Source organism: Drosophila serrata, unplaced genomic scaffold (genome assembly GCF_035046125.1).
Source record: "Drosophila serrata isolate PLE 108 unplaced genomic scaffold, ASM3504612v1 contig_382, whole genome shotgun sequence".
NCBI classification, from domain to species: Eukaryota; Metazoa; Arthropoda; class Insecta; order Diptera; family Drosophilidae; genus Drosophila; species Drosophila serrata.
In genome coordinates, this window is record NW_028257280.1 from 3,780,704 (window position 1) to 3,801,648 (window position 20,945).

General features: G+C 49.6%; 7 protein-coding genes across 11 annotated transcripts; 4 read left to right on the forward strand and 3 right to left on the reverse strand.

Moving 5' to 3' along the window:
- The first annotated feature begins 901 nt into the window (after positions 1-901).
- On the forward strand, positions 902-4,212 carry tgo (Aryl hydrocarbon receptor nuclear translocator homolog tgo). The gene is made up of 2 exons (XM_020956239.2): positions 902-1,073; positions 1,236-4,212. The coding sequence occupies exon 2, from the start codon at positions 1,299-1,301 to the stop codon at positions 3,249-3,251; it is 1,953 nt and encodes a 650-aa protein (XP_020811898.1). The 5' UTR covers positions 902-1,073; positions 1,236-1,298; the 3' UTR covers positions 3,252-4,212.
- On the reverse strand, positions 4,077-6,627 carry LOC110186921 (abasic site processing protein HMCES). The gene is made up of 4 exons (XM_020956244.2): positions 6,500-6,627; positions 5,505-5,650; positions 4,756-5,455; positions 4,077-4,691 (listed from the first exon to the last, which is right to left on the reverse strand). The coding sequence occupies exons 2-4, from the start codon at positions 5,522-5,524 to the stop codon at positions 4,233-4,235; spliced, it is 1,179 nt and encodes a 392-aa protein (XP_020811903.2). The 5' UTR covers positions 5,525-5,650; positions 6,500-6,627; the 3' UTR covers positions 4,077-4,232.
- Positions 5,776-6,076, forward strand: Sf3b5 (splicing factor 3b subunit 5). Its single transcript, XM_020956246.2, has one exon. The coding sequence runs from the start codon at positions 5,776-5,778 to the stop codon at positions 6,031-6,033; it is 258 nt and encodes an 85-aa protein (XP_020811905.1). The 3' UTR covers positions 6,034-6,076.
- Positions 6,135-10,777, forward strand: Kcmf1 (Potassium channel modulatory factor 1). Of its 5 annotated transcripts, none has more exons than XM_020956241.2 (7): positions 6,135-6,288; positions 7,681-7,863; positions 7,939-8,363; positions 8,757-9,017; positions 9,116-9,394; positions 9,464-9,702; positions 9,766-10,777. In XM_020956241.2, exons 2-7 carry the CDS (start codon positions 7,848-7,850, stop codon positions 10,349-10,351), a joined length of 1,806 nt encoding a protein of 601 aa, XP_020811900.2. In that variant the 5' UTR covers positions 6,135-6,288; positions 7,681-7,847; the 3' UTR covers positions 10,352-10,777. The 5 variants fall into 5 exon arrangements, with proteins under 5 accessions (XP_020811900.2, XP_086696614.1, XP_020811899.2 ...); XM_086840488.1 differs by having other exon boundaries at positions 6,140-6,175; XM_020956240.2 differs by lacking the exon at positions 6,135-6,288 and adding an exon at positions 7,134-7,323.
- Positions 10,646-12,640, reverse strand: LOC110186920 (uncharacterized). Its single transcript, XM_020956243.2, has 3 exons — positions 12,437-12,640; positions 12,162-12,353; positions 10,646-12,107 (listed from the first exon to the last, which is right to left on the reverse strand). Exons 1-3 carry the CDS (start codon positions 12,479-12,481, stop codon positions 11,070-11,072), a joined length of 1,275 nt encoding a protein of 424 aa, XP_020811902.1. The 5' UTR covers positions 12,482-12,640; the 3' UTR covers positions 10,646-11,069.
- Positions 12,641-12,823: 183 nt separating this feature from the next.
- On the reverse strand, positions 12,824-14,796 carry Iru (E3 ubiquitin-protein ligase Iruka). Its single transcript, XM_020955730.2, has one exon. It carries the CDS (start codon positions 14,477-14,479, stop codon positions 13,322-13,324), a length of 1,158 nt encoding a protein of 385 aa, XP_020811389.2. The 5' UTR covers positions 14,480-14,796; the 3' UTR covers positions 12,824-13,321.
- Positions 14,797-15,876: 1,080 nt separating this feature from the next.
- Positions 15,877-20,511, forward strand: LOC147642567 (uncharacterized). Its single transcript, XM_086839900.1, has one exon. It carries the CDS (start codon positions 15,877-15,879, stop codon positions 20,509-20,511), a length of 4,635 nt encoding a protein of 1,544 aa, XP_086696026.1.
- The last annotated feature ends 434 nt before the right edge of the window (positions 20,512-20,945 follow it).

Here is a 20,945-nt window from a genome sequence, read left to right on the forward strand (position 1 = left end):
AAATATCGACTCAAAAAATGTTATTACAATTTTAGTCAGAAGCGTAAAACGCAGTGAAGCAGTCATTTCCGACCCCATAAATCATATACATATATTCTTGATCAGCATCAACAGACGAATCTTTCTAGCCATCTTCGAGGGAAACAAATTTTTTACGATTTTTGCAAAATTTTATAAGGGGTTAAATCATTAAAATTGTCAAAAATAGGCAAAAAACTGTATATTTTAAGATTGTAAATTGAGTATGCAGATTTATTAACCAAACAAAAACTAACACAGGACCGGTGTCCGAATTTAAATGAATACCTTTTTGGCTTAGTTATGTGTTTTTTAAGCTTTGATTTTTTGACATAATTTTCATATAAATATATTAAAAAATATCGACTCAAAAAATGTTATTACAATCTTAGTCAGAAGCGTAAAACGCAGTGAAGCAGTCATTTCCGACCCCATAAATCATATATATTCTTGATCAGCGTCAACAGACGAATCTTTATAGCCATCTTGGAGGGAAACAAATTTTTTTCGATTTTTGAAAATTTTTATAAGGGGTGTTACATCGTTAAAATTGTCAAAATTTTAATATTTCTTGAATTTAAAATTTATCATGCATTAAAAATTATGCTTTTTTGGGCTTAGCTATGACTTTTATAAATTTTTATTTATATATTTCATATATATTTAAATTTCATACATTAATTACAAAAATTAATACGTGTTTCCTCACCTAGGTTTGTGTCCGTGCTGTTCTTATTGTCACAATCGGCAAGCCGTTGCCGCTAAATTCGGTACTTTGCCTATTTGAACTGCTTGGCTTGCTTAATTTTTGTAACTACTAACATTAAGTACTGCTTTATAAAGCAGTTTGTTGTTCGACACTCTTATCGATATACCGATAGCCAATATCGATAACCAGGGGTATTGACTTTCTTCCACCTCTGGTAAACAGATTTTACAACAAAAAAAAAGTGGAAGAAAAAGTAGTGATTTTATGGTAAAACGCTAAACAACGCGCATAAAAATACCTGATACGGAGCTTGGGTGTGCTAAAAGCCCACGCACTCGAACCAATTGTAAGTGGAGTGATGAAAAACGGTCTCAAAACACAATTTTCGGTCCGTTTGCAAGTGCGCACACACACAGGCACGACGTAGACAAAATACCAACCACCGTTCCCCCTCCACCCGCGATTCCACGAACCTCACCTTCGTCGCTTGCTCTTCTCACTTTTCCAGAGCACAGGCGACCCAAATTACGACGAACCCGCTTTGCTCGATTGCTAATTACGCATTCCGAGCATGGACGAGGCCAACATACAGGACAAGGAGCGGTTCGCCAGCCGCGAGAACCACTGCGAGATCGAGCGGCGGCGGCGCAACAAGATGACGGCCTACATTACGGAACTGTCTGACATGGTGCCCACCTGCAGTGCCCTGGCCAGGAAACCGGATAAGCTTACCATTCTGCGCATGGCGGTGGCGCACATGAAGGCCCTACGTGGCACTGGAAACACTAGCAGCGATGGAACGTACAAGCCCTCGTTCCTCACCGACCAGGAGCTAAAGCATCTCATTTTGGAGGCGGCCGATGGATTCCTCTTTGTGGTCTCTTGCGACTCGGGACGAGTGATCTACGTTTCCGATTCGGTAACCCCGGTTTTGAACTACACGCAGAGCGATTGGTATGGCACTAGCCTTTACGAGCACATTCATCCTGACGATCGTGAGAAGATCCGGGAGCAGCTGTCCACACAGGAGTCGCAGAATGCCGGACGTATTCTGGACCTGAAGTCCGGCACCGTGAAGAAGGAAGGTCATCAGTCTAGCATGCGACTGAGCATGGGCGCCAGGCGTGGATTCATCTGCCGGATGCGCGTGGGCAATGTTAACTCGGAGTCCATGGTTTCCGGACACCTGAACCGCCTCAAGCAGCGCAATTCCCTGGGACCGTCACGCGATGGCACCAACTATGCCGTGGTGCACTGCACGGGATATATCAAGAACTGGCCACCAACGGATATGTTCCCCAACATGCACATGGAGCGCGATGTGGATGATATGACCTCGCACTGCTGCTTGGTGGCCATCGGTCGTCTGCAGGTCACCTCGACGGCTGCAAACGATATGAGCGGGTCGAACAACCAGAGCGAGTTCATCACGCGCCACGCCATGGATGGCAAGTTCACGTTCGTGGACCAGCGGGTGCTCAACATCCTGGGTTATACGCCCACCGAGCTGCTCGGAAAGATTTGCTATGATTTCTTCCATCCGGAGGACCAGAGCCACATGAAGGAGAGCTTCGACCAGGTGCTCAAGCAGAAAGGTCAGATGTTTTCGCTCCTATACAGAGCCCGGGCCAAGAACTCGGAGTACGTGTGGCTGCGCACCCAGGCCTATGCCTTCCTCAACCCCTATACCGACGAGGTGGAGTATATAGTGTGTACCAACAGCTCCGGAAAGACCATGCACGGTGCTCCATTAGATGCGGCAGCAGCTGCTCATACACCCGAACAGGTGCAGCAACAACAGCAGCAGCAGGAGCAGCATGTCTACGTGCAGGCTGCTCCTGGAGTGGACTATGCACGCCGTGAACTGACGCCAGTGGGCAGTGCCACCAACGACGGCATGTACCAAACGCACATGCTCGCCATGCAGGCCCCGACACCACAACAGCAACAACAGCAGCGACCAGGATCGGCCCAGACCACGCCGGTGGGCTATAGCTACGATACTACGCATTCGCCGTATAGTGCAGGCGGCGGAGGACCTTCGCCTTTGGCCAAGATTCCAAAGTCTGGCACCTCACCCACGCCAGTGGCGCCTAACTCCTGGGCAGCGCTTCGTCCCCAGCAGCAGCAACAGCAGCAGCAGCCCGTGACCGAGGGCTATCAGTATCAGCAGACAAGTCCGGCCAGGTCGCCGAGTGGCCCAACCTACACACAGCTGAGTGCAGGCAACGGAAACCGCCAGCAACCACAGCCGGGAGCATATCAGGCGGCTCCACCGCCACCGCCGCCCAATGCGCCGGGCATGTGGGATTGGCAGCAGGCCGGCGGCCATCCGCATCCACATCCGCCGCACCCAACGGCACAACATCCCCATCATCCGCATGGCCATCCCGGCGGACCGGCCGGGGCAGGAGGGCAGCCGCAGGGCCAGGAGTTCTCCGATATGCTACAGATGCTTGATCACAGTGCGCCGACCACGTTTGAGGACCTGAACATTAACATGTTTAGCACGCCGTTTGAGTAATATTCCATTCTCTTCCCCCAATTCCCACTCCATCCCTTTGTGTCTCTCTTTTAACCTCTTCTCAAGTGCAATCCATCTTAACATTGTTGAAATATTTCAGCCCGAGCATCAGCATGCAAATTGTAATCTCGTAAATAGCCTTTTAAGTACATAACCGGCAGTCACGTACGTGAACACACGACTATGATATCTTTATTTTTGTGTGTTCTACGTCTTCGCCACACCGTCACCTCCCATTTCCCGAAGAACCCGCGCTTAGCCCGCTCCCGTTGGCCTGGCAAAGTATTTACAATTAAAGTTTTACGATTGGTCGCCGCTAAGGGGATATGTATATCCACACAGCGCTATATGGCCTTTGAATTCTAAACTTTCTCATCGATTCTATGTAGCATTAAGGTTAATGTGTGCAGAGTATTCTCTTGTATTTCACAGTATATACAAACATATATAAATATACAATTCGTAGACTAATATACAACAAATTGATAATTGTAAGCAATCACAAGTGCACCGCCACCTCCACTGACACCACTTCCACGCCAGACCAGCCATTAACATTGACACAATTTCCCATTACTTTATGGCTCATTTTCCGGCCAATGCAAACACACAGCATACACACAAATTCGCTTCGTTGAGCAGCTTTTCTCCCTTTGCCTTCAATTGCAATTTATGCAGCGACAACGAAAATGATAGCAAAAACTAGCAAGCTCAAATAAAGTGGCGCTCAAGAAATTAAAACACAAACCCCCATAAAACCCATTTGATAACAGCAAGTTCAAACATAAAATTAGTATTAATTAAGCCTCCACTTCAAGCAAAATCTTTAGTCGCTAAGTTTAAATTTTTATTATTAAGCTGCAACAACAACATCGATGATGATAATAATGCTTAGAACTTTTCGATATTGACAGCAAATATTTCGGTTTTTTAATGAAAATAAACTAAATGTACTACAAAACTATGGGAGCTTATGAATATTTATAGGGATTCGATTGCTTCGGCCGATTTTACCTCATTACTGTCACTGCTGCCGCCGCCGCTGTTCTGCTGGGCAAGTGCCGCCGCCCTCTTAAAATCTCTAAATCTGGGCCTCTTGGAAGGACTATCGACGGACTCTGAGCCATCGGAGGATATCCTGCGCTTATTTAAGACACTCTCCTTTTCCGCCGGCGCATACTCTTCATCCCCGCTGGGGTCGCTCTGCTCCGCCTTGATCTGATCCTCCCGCTTCTTGCGCACATTCAGCCAGGCCATCATGGTCTTGTTCATTGCCGGCTTTGTAGGCTTGGCGGCCAATTCGATGGGCTTGTTGCACTCCTCGCTCTTGTTTCGGGAGTTGTTCACCATCTTGGCCACCCGATGCCACTTGAGAGAGGTAGCTGGACGCAAGGTGGCCAAGGCCTCCGAGTCAGTCACTCGCTTAAAGTCCAGCCAGTCCTAGATGCAAAAGAAAGGTTTATATTTTAAGATTAAACTCCTTTCTACTTTCGAGTAGACTTACATTCATCTGCTGCTCAGTTTCCAGAATCGCAGGCATGCGATAGTGCATCCAGGACATGATCTTACTTGACTGAAAGGTAATAATACTGTAGCTGTACATCTTGTCGCCGCTCTCGTCCTCCCAAACATCAAAGAGTCCGGCCATCCGCAGCAGCTTTACGTCGCCCGGCGACCAGGTGCTCTTGTCATAGATCTTAGCATTGCCGTCCTGGGGCACGTAAACCAAGTAGGCTTCCCGTTCTGAGGGCTTCTTGGCGGGACCTGCCGTCTGCCACTCGTAGAAGCCCTCACAAATCACTACGCACCGCTGCCCGCGCTTAAACGGACCGCGATACAATTTGGAATCCATCAGGTGCTCCAGTCGGCAGTTGTTGGTGGTGAGGCCGTGCCGCCGATAGTCGCCCTTGTGCCAAAAGGGGATCATGCCCCACATCATCGGCATTACGACGCGGGCGCATTTTTGTTCCGGGGCGTCGGAGAAATGCGCTGCGGACACGATCACGGGTGTGATGTCGGTGGGAGCAATGTTGTACGAGGCCTGGTAGCGCCTTCCCAGGTTGAATTCCGCCCTCCATTCTGGTGTCGTCATGCTCGAGATTTCCTCATCCTTGACCTTGATCTGCTCTTCACCTTCCGGCTCCTTTTTCACTGTCTGTTTTGGATATTTACAGGCGCAAATCACCTGATCCGGATCTAAGGTTCTGAGAAAGCGGTTAGTTTTGTTCTAATCTGGATGATTATGCCCCTTACAGACATGTGCGGCCGCACATTGGATTGGTGTGTGAAATAAAGGGGAAATATATTTATTCTCACGTTTCTTTCCCGATATTTAAAATTTAATCTTAGGTCGGTGGTCTCCAGTGTTGCCGGGTGATGACCGCCCAAATAGCTATGTTCTGAGAAAAAAAAGATAAGTTTCCTAACCACACCTGGTCTCACTACACTGCAAAATCACAACAGAAAAATTAAGCGCTTCTATACAATCAGTTTTCAGGCATTTTCGGAAGTCAACTAAAAGAAAATGGGCGAGCGCTACAACATCCACAGCCAGCTGGAGCATCTTCAGAGCAAGTACATCGGAACTGGGCACGCGGATACCACCAAATTCGAGTGGCTGACCAACCAGCACCGCGACTCGCTGGCCAGCTACATGGGTCACTACGACATCCTTAACTACTTTGCCATTGCCGAGAACGAATCGAAGGCAAGGGTGCGGTTTAACTTGATGGAGCGCATGCTGCAGCCCTGCGGACCACCCCCGGAAAAGCTAGAGGACTAAGAAAATTCAACTTAAAATAAATATATTGTAGAAAGAAATAAAATGCATTTTCCAGGGGTGGAGCACTATTTAGTAAAATACCGTCTGTGGTATCAACTGACAATTGGTGTTTTGGCGTCACCCACGCACGGTCCTACTGCAGGTCAGGAAAAGCTTTTCACTTCGATATAACTTATTTTCGTTTCAATTATTAATTTTCGCGTGCGCCAGCGTTTTATAGCAACTGAAAAATAGCCAATGCCGGAGCAAACCAAAGTACGTTGTCGTGTCCGCAAAGGGAATATCACAAACCCCTCGAAAAAAGCCCCGAAAACAGTGTACAACAAAAATGCAATACAGCAGCAGCCACAACAACAATAACAATCATCGGGAGCATCTTGTGTGCGAAAATACGCGGCGGCGGCGAACAAAGATTTCAATTTGCAATTGCGTAGAACCCATTTCGTGTGTGAACACAGACACACACCAGTGCAGCCAGTGCCAGTGTGCTCGGCGAGATGAGTGCACGAAAATTGATGAATAATGGCCGAAAAACTCGGGCAAAAGCAGGCGACGCATAAGCTTAAAAATAGTGACAAACTAAAAATGCCTACTGGTATTTCCCAGCTGCCCCGTCTGCGCAAAGTTTATAGAGCTGTAAAAACCTCGATAGTGACGATGTCGATGTTTTCCGATATTTTCAGGGAACCATCGATACTATCGCTCTTTTCAAAATGTCAATAGGAAATATTATGGCGTAGAAAAGTCTGTTTATATCCTCAAAATTATCTATATATTTAAAAAAAAGATTCGTTATCATGTTAGTTAAAATAAAAGCCTTAACTAAAACTTATTTCCGTATGACAGGTTGAAACATTTAGAAAGTAAAGCTAAATATCAATTAAAATATATTTCTGTACTTCCTTTTTTTATCTCAACTAATAACAAATTAATGTTTTCAATTCCTAACATTTTTATTTTTTATCAAATGAAGTCTCGTGTTTTTTTATATTTTGATTTCTGTTTTTGGAGGTAAATTTTATTTGAATGTACTAAAATTGTGGGGAAAACTTTATAAAGTAAATAGTTTTTCGATAGTAGTTTGATACAAAAATATCGATAGTACCATCGAAGTTTTCACAGCTCTATGTGTTGGTGAGGTGAGGGGCAGAAAAGCCCACGACATCGTTGAAAATTTTCGCAAAGCGAAACCAAAAAGTTAAAAATAAATGTTTACTGAGCAGCGGAATAGAGGGGGCGGGCGAAAACGCAATTAACCCCCCACCGGCCGCCAGCGGCGAAGTGTTAAATGTAATTTTCCGATGGCTCGCGCTCTCGATTGTATTGAATAATTCGCTGGTTGCCCCAGCGCAGTTTGCAGTTCGTGGGTGTGTGCGGTGGCAGCGGGGGCGGAGAGCCCCGTTTTTGTGTGCCTCTGTGCTTTTGCTTCACACTGCCATTCGCAAGGCGAAATGAACGGCGAAAAGAAAGAACCGTAATCGTGGGCACGAGAAAGCATGGTACAAAGAAATAAATAGTAGCGACGAAGGAATGCAGAGGAAGGAGAAAACAAAAGAATAGAGCGCGCCATGTCCCCAAATCCCCATTAGCCCTTCTCCTCTAGTGTTGCCTTGCTAACGGAGTGCCTGCTGTCTCTCTACCTTCCAGCTCCACTGAATCTTAGAATCCTCTGAAACCGAAGCCAGCAAGGACACCACAAGAAAAACAATCCCACGCAGCCTGAATCGCAGCAAGCAAGACATCGCCAACTTCAGCGGGAGAGGGTCTCCTGAACGCCAGGAAGTGGAAGCGAAGCTTACTGCCGCTGCCGAATAATGAGTCGACATGAAGGTGAGTACTTGGAGTGCATGAAATAGCATTAGAGCCCGAAGGATAAAACTACCAACCACCACTGCTCCCGTCTAGGTGTCAGCTGCGATTCGTGTCTCAAGAGCAACTTTAACGGCAGGCGCTACAAGTGCCTGATCTGCTATGACTACGACCTGTGCGCCGACTGCTACGAGGATGGCGTCACTTCGACACGCCATTTGGTCGAGCATCCCATGCAGTGCATCCTTACCCGCTCCGACATCGAGCTATACTTTGGCGGCGAGATGCTAACCTCGGATCAGCCGCAAAGCTTTACCTGTCCCTACTGCAAAAAGATGGGCTTCAGCGATGCCACTTTACTGGAGCACGTCTCCGCCGAGCACACGGAGACCAGCCTGGAGGTGGTCTGTCCCGTCTGTGCCGGATTGCCGGGCGGCGAACCGAATCTAGTCACAGATGACTTTGCCGGTCACCTAACATTGGAACACAGGCAGGGACCGCGCGAGCTGATTTCCTTTTTGATATCCTTTTTCAAAAACATAACTAACGGATACTATATAAAGAAGTGTAATTCTGCCAGGCTGCATTGTAGGGAAATAAGTCAAGCAGAAATTCTCTTTGCTTAGTTGTTTAGTTCACAAAGGACATATTTTAAATTATTTCTCTTGCATTTTTAACTCTCCGTTAATTTTTTGTAATCTCAAAAAATCCCAATTTTATGTTCATATTTATTTCGTAGGCGTTTTTGTATAGCTTGTTTTTATTATTAAGCTCTTTGCGATGCAGCTGCAGGCCTTGTTATAGCTTCATAAAGTATTTTTAGCTTTGATTTTTCACAGATAATCTCCATTTGGCTAGTCTATATTTTCTTTTCGGTAAAATCATTTTTGGTTGCCTTAACCTTTAGACAATACGACGAGCCCTCTGCCATCCGTCACGGCGGTGGAGTGCGCCGGATCCCTGGACGCACCCTTGGTGGCCCACGCACGCGACGCTCCAATATGCACTTTAGCTCTTCGAGCGGTCTATCGGCCCTTTCACCCTCGGGCCGGGAATCGGTGGATCCCATTGCGGAATTGCTCTCGCAGCTCTCCGGTGTACGGCGGGGTGGACCGCCCACATCGCAGCTGCAGCAGCTACAGATGCAGATGCAGTTGGACCGACAGCAGGTGACGGTAAGGGAGACGTCCATTTCCACATCTAAAATATTTGTGTGTATAAGGAAACTGCGACTTTTGTTGTCTCTCGCCTTTGCGCTCTTGCATTATTTTAGGCATCGCGCCAAATCGATCGGCTGCCAAGGCGCGGGCATCCCATAGTCTCAACATCGAACTCGAATGCCGCCATGGCCGAGGTGATCAGCGGTGGAGCAGGCAGCGGAGGCGGAGGCAGTGGCGCAGTTGGAAGTGGTAGCGGCGGCGGCAGCGGAGGCACGGCTCCGCCCAACCTGCGCACCACCGAGTGGCCGGTGACAGCCAGCTTCTCGACATCGGCCAGCAATCATTCGCAGACTCAGTCGAGTCTGGCCGCCAACAGCCTCAATGCCAGAGAAGTAGTTCATCCCGCTGGCCAGCATCCCCTAATTCAAATGTCCACTAATCTCCAATGTCTTATCCTGCAGGCGGTCGGTAGCAGCAGCAGCGCTAACAATGCCCTCGGTATCAGTGTGGGCGTGGGCGGAGCGGCCAATGGCAACGGCGGACCAGGAGCAGTCGGTGTGGGAGCAGGAGCCGGAGGCAGTGGTCAGACGGGTGGGCAGGGAGGCGCGGCAGCTGGGGAGTCCCTATTACTGGCCCAGTTCATGCAGCCCACCCTTACCGAGGCCGAATGGGCGAATGTGGAGCGCAAGCGGGCAGATCGGTGAGTTTGTTTTCCAAGAAAAAGTGATCTGCTGCTTTCTAATGTTAGTCCTTCTCCTTGTAGCTCCATGTTTGTGCAGTCTCTGATGCTATCGATGCTCTGCAATGAGGCGCTTGACTTGAATGCCTCCGATGAGAGCCTGGCCAAGAGTGATAATGTAAATAAAGGGCAACAGCAGCAGCAGCAGGAGGATGCGGAGGCCGAGGCGCAGGCGGAAACGCTGTTAAACAACAATGCCGAAGTGGAGCAACAGGAACAGCAGCAGGCACAGCCGGCGATGGTGCGACAGGTGAATCAAATGCAACAGACCTCTCCGGAGGACTTTGTTTGCGACGAGTATCGTTATAAAAACAAAAAGGCCAACACAACACAAACGAGCGGCACAGCTGGCGGAGGAGGAGTAGCGGGAGCAGCAGCCACTGCGGCATCCGGAGGGGGTGCTAGCGGAGCTGGCAGTAAGCCAACAGCTGACAGAGGCATCGAGAGACGTGGCGGCCGACCGCCGCCCGCGGAGATGGCCACGGGCTCGTCGCAGCAGCCACAACAGCAGCAGTCCACGGGCAATCCGGCAGCGTCCCAGCAGAAATACAAACAGAACGCTAATACAGCGGCGGCGGCAAACACAAATCAAATTCCCGACACTAGGTAGTGCCTCTGATGATGATCACAGCGACAACAACAACCACACACCCAATGTAGCTGCAGCAGCCACAACCAATCTATCACCACCAGCAACACCGCAACAGCAATCGAAAGCAGAAACAGCAGGAGCAGACGCTGATACAGAAACAGAAACAGCAGCCACAATTGAAGGAACTACAACCAACACAGCCGTAAAAGTAACAACCGTAGTAGTGCGGGATAGCTGCTGCTCTGGAGGAATCGGATTCGTCTTAAGCAGTTGCTGACGTCCGCCGCAGCAAATTCGTCAAAAGGAAACAACTATATTATGTATCGTTTATTAAATATATTAAAATTTATATAATTATAAAAAGAAGAGAGGAGAGATGTGCAGCAAGAAAAATTATTGTAATCATTGAATTAATTATAATTTAAAGAAACCACAAAAAACAAATCTGACTGTTTTTTGGGCGCCCGTTTGCTAAGTAGTTATGCTGTCAAAAATATTCCATACTCTTTATTAACAAATCTGTCTCCTTGACTACATCGTACAAAAGATGCCTTTAAAGTTGAGAGATTTTTTAACCAAATATCGATTTGTACTTCAAAATAATACTTAGTATCCGACGTGTTATAGGGAAGGTATCTTGCTCCATTAGCTCTGATTCATTTCGCCCATTTCTAATCTAAAATCATAACTGTAATATAAAATTTAAGTACTTAAAGTTAGCTTAAGTTAATGCCCTTCACAACTCAAACTTGTCCACATCCAACGGAGGCAGATTGTCTAAATCGTAAGCGCTTTGGATACCTTTGGGACGCAGGCAAAACAAGTGCTCCACTGCCTGCTTAATCTGCATATCGGAGCAATATGGATTAACCAAAACAATGGAGTGGGCCAACAACTTGGCCAGCTTCTTGAACAGAAATCGATTGGCTATGAGCCCCTCTTCCAGGGGGCTCATCAAATGCCGAACTATCCACGGACGTATGCGGAACACACAACTGGCCAACAGCACTTCATCCGCCAGGTCAATGGAGGGGCTGGAAATTTCAGTGGCAAACTCATCGTCACTGTCCTCGCCGAAAAGCTCGTGAAACTTGTACCGCAATCGGTCCTCGCAGCGCCAGTCCGCTTCCAGCACGCGGACCATACATGCGCTGAGTCTCATCCTTTGAACGTAGAGTTCGCAGGGCCAACGACTCTGGCGGAGATCCAGCTCCTGGCTTTGTTGCTGTGGCTGTGAGGGAGGCGAGGGAGGATCTTCAATCTTTCTGGTGTAGGGCAACTCGGCGTTCTCTATCTCCTCCAGGATCGCTGAGATCTGCGGATCGTCGTTTACAGCCGAGGCTTCGATGCCAAAGATTTCATTCAGGTCGGTGTGCTCGTCCCCAAACAGCATTGCCAGCTCCTGGGCCACCGCATCTTCGGTTCCAGAGGACGGTGAACCATGATCTGGATGCAGATTTTGCTTCTTCTTAACATTTTTAGAGTGACATCGTCGGCAGATTGAATCCTCAACTTCCGTCGACTCCTGAAGTCTGGCCTGAAACATATCGATTTTTCGGCTCAATTCGTAGCTTTCAAAATTATCATCTTCTAAATTGGAGTCATGTCCGTTTTGAGATTCGTTCCATATTGTTTGAGTGCCTTTATCTACATAAGTCTGATCTAATTTGGCTGGCGCCACATCCTTGGCATCTTCCGGTGACTGGCTCTGCATTTGGTCAAAGATAATATTGGCCAGGCGACCCTCCTGCGTGCTCCTTCGCACAGCGGCTATCTGTGGGCTTTAAAGTTGATGAGGATAATCGGTACACATCTTGGGTTTACTCACAGTCTTGACCATGACCCTCTGATACACCTGGGCAGCCTTACAGGCCTTTACTGCCTTCTGCTCCAGTTTGTGCAGGCTCTCCGGGATACAGGCCCATGCAGTGGGCTTGTGCCGATTCCTTGACTGGCTAGCCCAGGCGCAAACGTTCTCACGCAGCTGACGCTCCAAATAGAGCACATATTGCTTTTGTACCTACGAGATCAAAGACATAAACAAACTTCTGTGATTGGAGGAAATGTGTCCGAAACAAAAGCTTTTGAAATCAATTTACTTACCACCTCTGTGAGCACAACAAACTCATTATTGCTTTCAGATTTCATTCTTAAATTGTGACGTGATCCTTGCCCTTTTCTACTTAAATAAATTTACTCATTTTTCTGCTTTCGACAAACGTTTAAGCCGGGCTTAAAGCTGCTGCCGGTTCAAATAACAATTTAAACAATGTGACAGCGTTGCCACTTGTCGGCAATCAGCTGTGCGTGGAAGTAGCTTTCGTTAAAGCGGCAACGCCAACGAGACCCAAAAGTGTGGCAGCGTTAGACCTCAAGACCGATTTCGAGCCAATGCCAATGGCTGACGGTCTCACTGGGCCCACCCTTTTAGGCGGCATTTTAAAAGTAACACTCCAAAAGTAATAGTAATAGTAATAAAGTAATAGTCCATTTATTATAACATGAAAACCTGATTTTTATTAAGTTACCTGGTGATTTTTTATTTAAGAATGCTTCTCAATTTCACAGACGACAGTATTACAAGTTTCTTTGTCAAGTTTGTTAAATATTTATATGTATACATATGCAAGTTGTGTAGTTTATTAAGCTATTGCCTATGTACAATACGATTATAGGTACCTATTATAATATATATCATATATTGTAACTATCGTAGTACAAGTCAAAAAAGTTTCAATTATACAAAAAACAGACCAATTAACATTCAACTTGAGGTTGATTCTTGCAGGGCCGACGGAATTCAACTTGTATTCCGTGTTGTTTATTACAAATCGTTATTTTGAACAACAACAAAAGTAAGCGTGAGGAGAACTATTATAAATATATATGATTAATTGTTATATTAGGGCTAAACTGCTAAAGCCGCTGCCAATAATTGGCATAATTTTGAATATCAATCCATTGATCCATCGCTCTACTGTCCAGGCCTTAATCAAGAAACATGTTGTCGTCGTCAAAGGTGAATACGTTGTTGCGTGGCTGGGCGGGATTGGAGGCGGCCTCAGGTCGTGCTTGGGCTCTGTCCGTAAGAGTCTGGCTACTAGGGGTGCTGCTATTGTTGACAGCAGCCGAAGTCGCCGTTCCTATGGCGTTGGTGGCCGAGCTCCTTGTGGAACTTGTGCCCTCCGCTCCAGTCTCTCCGCTATTAAAGCCGTCGAGCAGAAAAAACTCCTCGTCACCATCACTGCCATCTTCAGCCAGGGACTTGCGGCAGATCGGACAGGTGCTGTTAAGATTCAGCCATGGCACAATGCAATTTTCGTGATACAGGTGCGAGCAGGGCAGCTTGCGAACTGTTTCGTCAATTTTGAAGTCGTCCCAGCAGATGGAACACTGGATCTTGCGCTCCACATCCTCGGCACTGATCTGCACATTGGGTATCTCGTTGATGCGCTGCGCCGACAGTGGCGGCGGTCCCGAGGTCTCCATTTGGTTAAGCATTTGCGTGACAATCGTGTCCAGGCCCTCCCGGCCCCATGCATAGTCCCCTGGGTTGCCCATGAAGAACATGTGCGAGTTGCCACCGCCGCCAACGCCTCCGCCCGGGCCGGTCACTATTTCGGCAGTTGCGCCGGCCAGGGGCAAGCTCTGCAGAAAGTCAAATAGCACATTGTCTAGGCGATCTAGGTTGGCCGGCCGCACGCGTCCACCGGCGGTCAGACCGGCGCCACTGCCCGATGGTCCGCCAAAGCCGCCCAGGTGCACCACATTGGTGTGACGCCGATTTGGCTCGATGGTGATCTCCAGATTCGGTACATTCCGCATATTCAGCAGAGATACAATGTCGTTTCGCAGCGACTCCACGGTGACTTGAGATCCGCTTGAGGAGCTGCCCCGGCTAAGATTGTCGTGGGAGCTGGAGGATCCACTGCCACTGCCACTGCTGCCCGATCGACCACTACTTGAGGCAACAGCAGCCCCGGTAGCCATCTCCGGGGCATTAGCCGGCAGCTCCTCCACGAAGCCGTTGGCGCACAGAGGGCAGGTGAAATCCGCATTGGGAATGTTGATTTCCACGTTGCACATGTGGCAGAAGAAGCGCTTAGGGTCCGCGGACCGGTCCTCCACCACCATTGCCTCGGCCATCCTGCGGGAATTGACTGTGTCCTTATCTTCCTGACGAGCTCTGAATGGCTGATTGTGCAAGCTGGGCGCCGCGGTCGGCAGATGGCGTCGCTTCCGACTGGCGTTGTCTGCTGGTCACCTAAGACGTTGCGTTACACACACGGGGACAAGGTACGTACGCCGGGCTCCACGCCGGACACTCTATTCGTTGAGAATTTAGGAAACACTTAGTGAGTTATATTTTTCTAAAAATAATGCCCTTTTAAAGTGCCCAGTTTTGCTTTGGATAGTTGATTAGTATTTTTTTGGCGAAAACGTTGACGAATTGAAAATAAATTATCGATAAAAAGCTAATTTATTCAAAATATATGTCGACGATCGAATATTGTAATCGATAGGCGTAGTTAGTATATTAAGAATAACGTAAAAAATACTAATGGATTTTGAGCCCAAGAGAAAAAGGGCATACTTTTATCGCTAAGTTAACCGCCAAAATTGAGCGTCTTATTGTCGTGCGAGAATTAGGAGGACACACTGCGGTAAGCGCGTGTGAGAGTTATAAATGTGTAAAAATTAAGATTAAGTTAATTTTTCCGCAGAATAAAACGACGAAAACTTCACATCTAATTGCCGGCCTCGGGCCAAGAGGCTTCCCTATTGTTTGGCGGGAACTGGAGATGTGGAGCCGTTAAAGGCAAATCCAAGTGACGCACGACAACTCCTTTTATTCGCAGTCCGATAGAGACTGCTAAAGCAACTTGGGAGCGCAGCCAGCGTTCCACGTGTTGATGGAGAAGTCGCAGCCAGCGACGAGGAGACGCGGGTAGCGTCAGTGGTCGCAGCCAGCGACGAGGAGACGCGGGTAGCGTCAGTGGTCGCAGCCAGCGACGAGGAGACGCGGGTAGCGTCAGTGGTCGCAGCCAGCGACGAGGAGACGCGAGTGGCGTCAGTGGTCGCAGCCAGCGACAAGGAGACGCGGGTAGCGTCAGTGGTCGCAGCCAGCGACGAGGAGACGCAAGTGGCGTCAGTGGTCGCAGCCAGCGACAAGGAGACGCGAGTGGCGTCAGTGGTCGCAGCCAGCGACAAGGAGACGCGAGCGGCGTCAGTGGTCGCAGCCAGCGACAAGGAGACGCGAGCGGCGTCAGTGGTCGCAGCCAGCGACAAGGAGACGCGAGCGGCGTCAGTGGTCGCAGCCAGCAACAAGGAGACGCGAGTGGCGTCAGTGGTCGCAGCCAGCGACAAGGAGACGCGGGTAGCGTCAGTGGTCGCAGCCAGCGACAAGGAGGCGCGGGTAGCGTCAGTGGTCGCAGCCAGCGACAAGGAGACGCGGGCGGCGTCAGTGGTCGCAGCCAGCGACAAGGAAGCACAGGTACGCCAGTTAAAGTGCGCTAAGTCAGCGCCCTATTGGAATCGGGAAAATGCAGCGCTCACCCAGGAGGAGCGCCCGGCTGAATGCAGGGGAAGCCACCCCTATAACAACACGAGAAGATCAGCAACCAGTGAGTAGTGAAACAGAATCCTGGCCACTGGTAGGCGTAACCACGGCAGCGGCTATACCTAGCCCAGCCACTACGGAGATTACATCAGCTTCCCAACATGGAAGCACTGCAGCCTCAACTGCGAACATCAATGCCAGAGAGGATTTCACGTTGGATCTCCTGGCGAGGATCGCAGCGCTGGAAAAGGAGCTGCAGCAGGTTAAAGCCCTGGGAAGCGTGGGCACCGCCAATTGCGCGCCAGTCACAGTTGGCGCGCACAGTGTAGCGTCAGGCCGGCCGCCATTTTGGAGCGGTCCGCCATTAGCGACATCGGTTGAGGAGACCTCATGTAACGGGGTCGGGTCGGCGCCCTATCACAGTGTCGGTGGGCACAGCGCGTCCTGCACGCTGCCGCCACCTTGCAGTGGGCCGCCGTTCACAGCAAGCACTGCGCAGACGGCGCATGGATTCACACTACCGGGTGTGAATATGCGCAACGTGGCATCAGTATCGCCACTTGTCGGATCCCCCACTATATTGACGTCGAATGGAATTCAAGGAACATACGGGCCAAGAAAGCTCCCAGATCTGCCTATATTTGGAGGGCAGCCAGAGGAGTGGCCGATTTTCAGCTGTGCGTTCACGGAGACGACACGGGCGTATAACTGCACGGATTTGGAGAACAATCAAAGGTTGTTGAAGGCGCTAAAGGATGACGCTCGCGAGGCGGTGAAGTCGCTATTGATTCATCCAGGGAACGTCAGCGCCGTGATGGAGCAGCTACGCTTTAGGTTTGGCCGACCGGAGCAGCTTATACGCAGTCAGCTGAACAACATACGAGAAGTGCAACCAATTTCAGAGCACAATCTAGCGAAGATTGTTCCCTTCGCTACCCGAGTGAGTAACCTCATGGCTTTCTTGCAGGCGGCGAACGCGGAGCAGCATCTGGGGAACCCATCCCTCATGGAGGAGCTTGTGGCCAAGCTTCCTACGAGCAAGCGCGTGGATTGGGCTAAGTATGCTGCGACGATCCAGCCCTTTCCCACTATAGTGCACTTCAGCGCATGGTTACAGGGCTACGCAAACGTTTTGTGTACCGTTTTGGATGTAGAGGGAAAGGAGCCGAAGCGTCGAGTTCTGCATGCTAATATCGACGCCAAGAAATGCGATCGAAAGGATGATCGGCATGGATGTTGTCCAATCTGTGGAGGACAACACGCAGTTACGAACTGCCAGGAATTTATTGGAACTCCGCCACCGGGCAGGTGGAGCATGGTGAAGAGGCAAAAGCTCTGCTTCTCATGCTTACGAAGTGGGCACACAACGAGATTCTGCAATGTGCATAGGGAGTGCCAGATTAACGACTGTCGCAAGTTGCATCACCGTCTGCTGCATGATGCGGACGATGAGCAAAGGCCGCAGCAACGAGGTGGGTACAGTCGCCACAACGAGGGGAACCAGCAGCCAGCGGTTTCCAGACACAGCCCGGACAGGAGGTATTTAGCACGAGATGGTCACAGGGACCACGAGGGGAACCAGCAGCCAGCGGTTTCCAGACACAGCCCGGATAGGAAATATTTACCACGAGATGGTCACAGGGACCACGAGGGGAACCAGCAGCCAGCGGTTTCCAGACACAGCCCGGATAGGAGATATTTACCACGAGACGGTCACAGGGACCACGAGGTGAACCGGCAGCCAGCCATAAACAGCCCGGAGAGAAGGGCACCGCAGGAAGCGGATTTGCCTGTGCAGAGGAATCTAAGCTGCGTTGACGCCGAGGGAGGCCGCCTTCTGTTCCGTATACTGCCAGTAACGCTGTACGGAGCCGGACGGACGGTGAATACGTACGCGCTCTTTGACGAAGGATCCTCCGTTACGATGATCGACGAAGAACTACGGAGGGATCTCGGAATACAAGGGGAACGCCGACAGCTAAATATCCAATGGTTTGGAGGAAGAGCATCCAGAGAGACCACGAACGTAGTGAGTCTGAAAATAAGTGGAATTGGAAAGTCCACTCGCCATGTACTGAGAAACGTGTATGCCATTTCGAGCTTGAGCCTGCCGATGCAGACATTAAGTCGGCAGGATGCCCAGGGTGTGCGTAAGGATGCGCGTCTGCCGATGAAGCCTTACAGCAATGTGGTGCCGAAGTTGCTCATCGGCCTGGATCATGGACACCTGGGATTGCCAATGAGAACCAGGCGATTTGGTAGTGAGGGACCGTATGCAGCTGCCACCAAGCTAGGCTGGGTTGTGTTCGGGCCCGTAAAGGGGCAGTTCACTTCGCCATCACCGAGGTCCTGCCTACTTGCCGTGTCGAAGGATGATACGGTGGAAAAAATGGTAGAGGATTATTTCGATTTGGAGAACTTTGGTGTGAAGCTCGTGTCACAGGTCGCAGCCAGCGACGACATGCGGGCACAAAGGATACTCGAAGACACCACGATGAGAGTGGGGCGCCGCTACCAAACGGGACTACTCTGGAAGGACGACCACGTTAAGCTGCCACAGAGCCATGAGATGGCATACAAACGGCTGGTCAACGTCGAGAAGAAGATGAAGCGCAACGAACAGTTAGCTCTGGAATACTGTCGGATCATCAAGGATTATGTTGCAAAAGGATACGCGAGGCGGTTGGAACCGCATGAGGCCGCGGAGAATAGTGACCGGATATGGTATTTGCCACACTTTGGTGTCGAAAACCCGAACAAGCCCGGTAAGGTCCGGCTTGTGTTCGATGCGGCAGCCAAAGTTGGAGAAACGTCGTTAAATTCGGCGTTGGACAAAGGACCTCAGCACTACAAGTCTTTGCCAGCCGTGCTCTTTCATTTCAGAGAAGGAGCAGTCGGAGTCTGCGGCGACATCAAGGAGATGTTCCACCAAGTGCTGATCCGACCCGAAGATAGATGTTCCCAAAGATTCCTTTGGAGAGATGGTAATGACGTAAGGGATCCGGATGTATACGTGATGAACGTAATGACCTTTGGCGCAGCCTGTTCGCCGAGCGCTGCACATTACGTGAAGACTGTGAATGCCCTGCGATTTCGTGATTCGGATCCGAGAGCAGTCAAGGCCATCGTCGACTACCACTACGTCGACGACTACGTGGATAGTTTCGCTACAGAGCGCGAAGCTATTAGCGTATCTACCCGTGTGAAGGAGATACACGCGGAAGCTGGATTCGAGCTATGCAAGTTCTCATCCAGCTCACCCACCGTGGAGACGGCGTTGGGACCACCTGGACGAGTCAAGAGCGTTGGATGGGGCGAGGCTGAGCAGAAGATTCTTGGAATGCGTTGGCAGGTAGCCACGGATGACTTCAGGTTCAAAGTTGAGTATCACCGAGTCCCAAGCAGCGTTCTAAGAGGGGATCGAGTTCCTACGAAAAGGGAATACTTGAGCCTAGTGATGTCAACGTTCGACCCACTGGGATTCCTGTGCTGCCTGATGATTACAGCGAAGCTGTTGCTGAGAGAGATTTGGAGGCAGAAGATCCAGTGGGATGAACCACTACCGGAGGAGATTGGCAAGGCCTTTGCGATTTGGCGTAAAGAGATGGACGCCGTAGGACAGTTCCGTTGTCCTCGCCATTATTTTGGGCACGGAGCAGTTAGAGCCATAGAGCTGCACGTGTTCGTGGATGCAAGTCAATCTGCATTCGCGGCGGTGGCCTACTGGAGGGTCACATATGAGGACGATAGTGTACTGGTGAGCTTCATATGCGCAAAGACGAAGTGTGCCCCAATGAGAACGATGTCGATCCCACGGCTGGAGCTGCAAGCAGCAGTTCTTGGAACCAGACTAATGAACACTGTCAAGGAGGAGCACAGTGTGGTCATCAACGATGTGGTCTTATGGTCAGACTCGAAGACGGTGCTGAGATGGATTGGCAGCACACACCGCCGGTACAAGCAGTCTGTCGGCAATCGAGTGTCTGAGATTTTGGATTCGTCGAAGGTTTCCCATTGGCGATGGGTACCTACAGCCGAAAATGCGGCGAACCCGTCTGAGGGAGGAATATGGGAGCGTATGGTGCAGTGCGTCAAAAGAGTACTGCGTCATACCCTAAAGGAAGTCGCACCGAGGGAACATGTTTTGGAGAGTTTCCTGATCGAGGCGGAGAATGTCGTAAACTCGCGTCCGCTTACCCATTTGCCGGTGGAAGCGGACCAGGAAGCATCGTTGACGCCGAATGACCTACTCAAGGGAGTAGCCAACCTGCCGGATACCCCTGGACTGGGTGCGGAGTTACCAAAGGAATGCTCAACACGAAAGCACTGGAGGATTGCTCGCCTGCTGAGAGACCGCCCTTGGAAGAGGTGGGTCCTGGAGTACCTACCTACGCTGGTGCGGCACGAGAAGTGGTGCAGGAGGACGGAGCCCGTCCGTCAGGGCGACATGGTCTTCATCTGTGATCCTGCCTTGCCCCGACGAGAGTGGCGCAAGGGCATCGTGGAGGGAGTCTACAACGGAGCTGATGGAGTCGCCAGATGCGCTACAGTGCGCAAAAACGACGACGGCCTATCTCAGACAATGATGCGACCCGTCTCTAAACTTTTGAAGTTTTGAATTGAGTGAAGCGGTTCTTCACGGGGTCGGGGATGTCGACGATCGAATATTGTAATCGATAGGCGTAGTTAGTATATTAAGAATAACGTAAAAAATACTAATGGATTTTGAGCCCAAGAGAAAAAGGGCATACTTTTATCGCTAAGTTAACCGCCAAAATTGAGCGTCTTATTGTCGTGCGAGAATTAGGAGGACACACTGCGGTAAGCGCGTGTGAGAGTTATAAATGTGTAAAAATTAAGATTAAGTTAATTTTTCCGCAGAATAAAACGACGAAAACTTCACATCTAATTGCCGGCCTCGGGCCAAGAGGCTTCCCTATTGTTTGGCGGGAACTGGAGATGTGGAGCCGTTAAAGGCAAATCCAAGTGACGCACGACAATATAAGTAGAATTTACCGTAAAAATTATTTTTTATAGGAAAATTTTGATTTT